This window comes from Pteropus vampyrus, unplaced genomic scaffold, assembly GCF_000151845.1.
Source record: "Pteropus vampyrus isolate Shadow unplaced genomic scaffold, Pvam_2.0 Scaffold360, whole genome shotgun sequence".
Lineage (NCBI taxonomy): Eukaryota > Metazoa > Chordata > Mammalia > Chiroptera > Pteropodidae > Pteropus > Pteropus vampyrus.
This window is the reverse complement of record NW_011889141.1, coordinates 461,725-465,856: the sequence shown is the minus strand read 5'-3', so window position 1 is coordinate 465,856 and position 4,132 is coordinate 461,725. Positions and strand designations below refer to the sequence as shown.

The 4,132-nt window shown below is 39.7% G+C and overlaps 1 protein-coding gene across 1 annotated transcript in view; it reads right to left on the bottom strand.

Moving 5' to 3' along the window:
• Positions 1-499: 499 nt before the first annotated feature.
• MS4A4A (membrane spanning 4-domains A4A) overlaps positions 500-4,132 on the bottom strand; it is a 13,423-nt gene continuing 9,790 nt past the window's right edge. Inside the window, exons 2-6 of the mRNA XM_011379481.2 lie at positions 3,801-3,951; positions 2,573-2,710; positions 2,151-2,207; positions 811-969; positions 500-580 (exon numbers count right to left, since the gene is read on the bottom strand). Coding sequence (XP_011377783.1) covers positions 500-580; positions 811-969; positions 2,151-2,207; positions 2,573-2,710; positions 3,801-3,935 — 570 coding nt within the window. The 5' untranslated portion in view covers positions 3,936-3,951. The remainder of the gene's footprint in view (positions 581-810; positions 970-2,150; positions 2,208-2,572; positions 2,711-3,800; positions 3,952-4,132) is intronic.

The following is a 4,132-nucleotide window of genomic DNA, read 5'->3' as shown; positions in this document are numbered from 1 at the left end:
ATAAGGAAGAAAGTTGGGTTTCCAAATTTAGAGGAGGAAAAGAGATAATGAGAGAAAGAACTAATAAGCAGCACAGTGAAATGCCTAAAGGTCCTATGGAGGGGAGATCACAGAAAATTCAGTGGTGTTGAGGATGGCTAATGGAACTTTTAATAAAATTTTTAAAATAATTTCATTTTAGTTTGTTATATTATGCTGTGATAGTCCTTCCTCCACACAGTTACCCAATGGCCCAAAGAAGTTTTACTACCTACAAAATCTTGTGTAAGTGGTAATGTGGAGAATAATGCAATGAGGAGAACATTTAGATGAGGGAAAGTGATACAGAAAAGTAGTAAAATATAGAATAGTGATTGAGAATTTGCCAGAAGCTAGATATTGAGGCCGAAAGTGCTTAATCTTGCAAGCGCATCCAGAGATGTTATTCAGCACTTGTCGGATAATGTTCAAGACAATTTTACTTTATTATTAGAGAACCAGGTATGTCCATCAGGCTCCATCAAGAAGCGCTGGGGACATCTAGGGACTGGCATCTGGGCTCCATTTTTAGAGCCGATAATGGTACGTACTTATCAGTGCTCTGAAATTAAACAGGAAACATGCAAAACGCCTAGCACGCTATTAGAGGGAAGGTGTTCTATAACTATGAGCTTTCTTCCCACTTTTCCTCATCACATATAGAGGAGGAACAAATTGAGATGAGATGTCGTGACTCATCAGTTAGGGGAATACTGACTGTTACTCTGCCAGAGTCAGGGCTCCTCTGACTTGCTTTCACCACAGACTTCCATGAAAAGAAGAAGCGCTCACCATAAAAATAGAGTTGATCATGAAACAATTCTCCAACATCGTTTCATATCCACAGTGACTATAGGTGAATGAAAAAACACTCAAGCTGATGGCAGTGAGTATGATTCCTGTTATAGCAAAGACAGAGCTGGTGATGTTCAATCCCAGACTACATCGAACCTAGAAATGAAAGAAAATCAATTAAACAATCCAACAACGTCCTCAAGATATGTCTCCATTAATCTCTTTACACCCACCACTTCCTGCCCAACCCAGTCCATCTTCTCTGTCTTGATTATTACAATACTCTCCTAACGTGTCTCTTTCCTTAGAGTAGTTTCGACTCTAAGCTCCTGCCAAAAACCAAATATGATCTTGTTTTTTCCAAGCTCGAATCCTTCAGATGACTCCCACGGGCACGTGCAATCAACTCCAATCTACTTAGTGGGGCTTTCAATACCTTCCACACTTCAGCTGAGCCGTCCTATCTATGTCCATCTTCTACCTTGCTCTGCTTCAGGTGCCCGGCATCTCAGTATTTTCTAAATGTCGTTCGCCTCTCATGCCTCCCTGCCTTTTTTTGCATATTATCTCTCTTTGCTGTGTATTTCTTTTTCCATGGTCTCTTCTCACGATGAAGTCATGGAGGCTTTTTATGAGAACTAATATTCCTCAGGAAACTATGAAAGGTTTAGTGTGGATGTTGCACAAGATCAATCTGAACGGTGACACCTGAAGGAGATGCTAGGGAGACAGACTGAGGCGAGGTAGACTTGGTCACGCTCCAGTGTGACATTTATCCTTTGAGCAAAGAAAATGCAAATATGGTCTTTAGCCAGGAAAAACATTTGTTGAGATCTGGGCTTTTGCCTTTCATTGACTTTGTGAAAGATAAACTAGCGTGAATGTTATGTTTTAAATTAGCTGCTTCTTATTTAATAGATTACTATGAATTTCTTTCATTGCAAACTGAATCAAAACCCTTTCTGCATACAGTTGGAATAGAAACTTTAATCAATAAGTCATAAATAATAAGCCACACCAACACTTGTCACCATTGCCATGAATTGGATCTCAAGCTACAGGGTTTGTTTGACTGACCCATTTAATATTTCTTCTCAGGAATTCTGTATTTTCATGAAGATTCTCTCAGCAGCTACCTTCCCCAACTATTCACGCGCATGTCGGTAATGCAATGATCAGCCAATTTTTTAAATTATAATTTTTGAAAGACCGATTCAACTTAGTAAAACTTATACTCTCTCCTGATTTTTTGAAAACAAACAAAATCTGGCAGAATATGTACTTGGTTAATCCTTCTTCTTTTGAAACAGAAAAGAGAGAGAGTAAATATTACTCACCAGGCCTTTTGATGTTCTAGCTTCTGCTGCAATTGACAAGGACCCCGAAATAATAAACTGGTAACACGGAGGAAAAGGCAGGTCAAAAACTTTAAACAAATAGTTGAAGTCATAGCTTACCAAAATCTATCCTCAGATGTCATAAATACATTAAACAGATCAGCTATATTGGGAGAACATAAAAGTTTGTAAATAATTGGCCCATTTTTCCCCAAAACAACAAAGAAATTCTACCAGATAATTCACAGGGGAAAATATCTAACTGAAATGGTATTTAAACTGTTCGAGGGCACTGAAATATAAAGCTTCTAAATTCCTAATATAGATAACCCTAATATGGTACTAAAATTTAATAAGATATTACTAAAAAAAAAAGAAACTAAAGATTATTTTCCAACGAGACCAGAAGATGTTCTACTCACCATCACTGACCCCCAAACTGTGTACCCCGTATACACTGAAAAGGGGTGTGTGTATGCATATGCAAAATGTGGGAACGTGGTGCTCATAATTATCAGCCCCAAGCTGAGGTTCATTAGGGCAATCAGGATCTGCACGACCTAAAAATGATTAAAAAAAAGAAAAAAAGTGAAAGCTGATTATCTACCACAAAAATGATGCCCAAGCCACTCCCTTTCCAACCACTGAATTACCCTTGTTCTCCATATTTTGAAAGTCAAGTGCTCTTCTTGATTTCCCTCGTCAATTTTATTTCTTTCATATAAAGAACTGTGGATGTATTAACTTACTAAAAGTATCTCTCAGGATATCTCTCTCAATTGCCCCAGTAATTTCAAGGTAAAAAGAATGCATTGGGATCTACCTAGAGGTTCTCTGCTGGTATCTATGACTGTTGCTCTCTTTTGCACACAGAGAGCAGTGATCCAGAAATGAGGGAGGAGGGATTCTAGCAAGGATAAGTAATCTGAATAAAGAAGAGTATTGCAGGGGAAGAAAAAGAGAAAAGCAATATGACATTTTCTTGGGGCGTGGGGTCTGAGGTCTGAGGACATGAGTGTGTACAGGGGTCTAAAATTAAAGGAGTCGGGGTACGATTACCCCATGGCGTTAAGAAAGGATTCAAAGTGTCCTGACTTTGTCCCACTGGTTTAAAGCTTGGGCTGGAGATCAACCTCTGTATGCACTGTCCTTCCACCTGTTCTAACCTGTCTTCCTTTAAAATGTCCATTTCCTTCAGGCCCACCCACCTGAGACTCCAAACAGAAATGTACGGAGGTAGAATATTTTCATCCTCAGAGGAGCAAGCTAAGAAAATTGCCCAAAGAGAGACAGTAACAATATGGGGCCACCAGTTCTCAGGAGGGTCTGTGGAGGGGACACCAGCGCATGTACATATGGCCTTTTCTTTGGCTGCTCTTCCATGCTGGAATTAAATACAGTTATCATGAATGACTCACCACCCTAGAATAGCTCTGAAGTCATTATATATTTAATACAACTAGATTAGAAGCGTGATATAATAAAATATTATATCCCTTTTCAAGTGATAGGGCCTAAACATCAGATATTGATGCCCCTAGGGCTGGCTAACGTATCATGAGGCAAACGGGACCAAGTACTTGCTATGGCTCTGATCAGTTGTGAGCTTACAACATGACTGGTCTTCTCCCAGATTCACAATTGACTTACCCCAAGGACTTTGGGTTCCCCCTTCAGGAACTTGTCTATTACCCCTTTCCACAAGTAGGATTGGACAGCAGCAGGCTGCCCCAGCTGGTACACATGCTTTGGTGTGGTCTGTTCCATTCCTTGCATGGTCGTCATGGCAGCAGGAAAGGCGCTACAATAAGAAATGTAATTTAAGATGAGATCCTGGAAATGACCGGACAACCTCTGATCTACATTCCCTTCCACTATTATAAGAACTATTAGAACATCTTCGTAAGATGTAATTATTACATAGGCCAGCCAAGAAAGTGGAATAAGAAACACCTTAAGGAGAGAGAGACAGAGACAGAGAC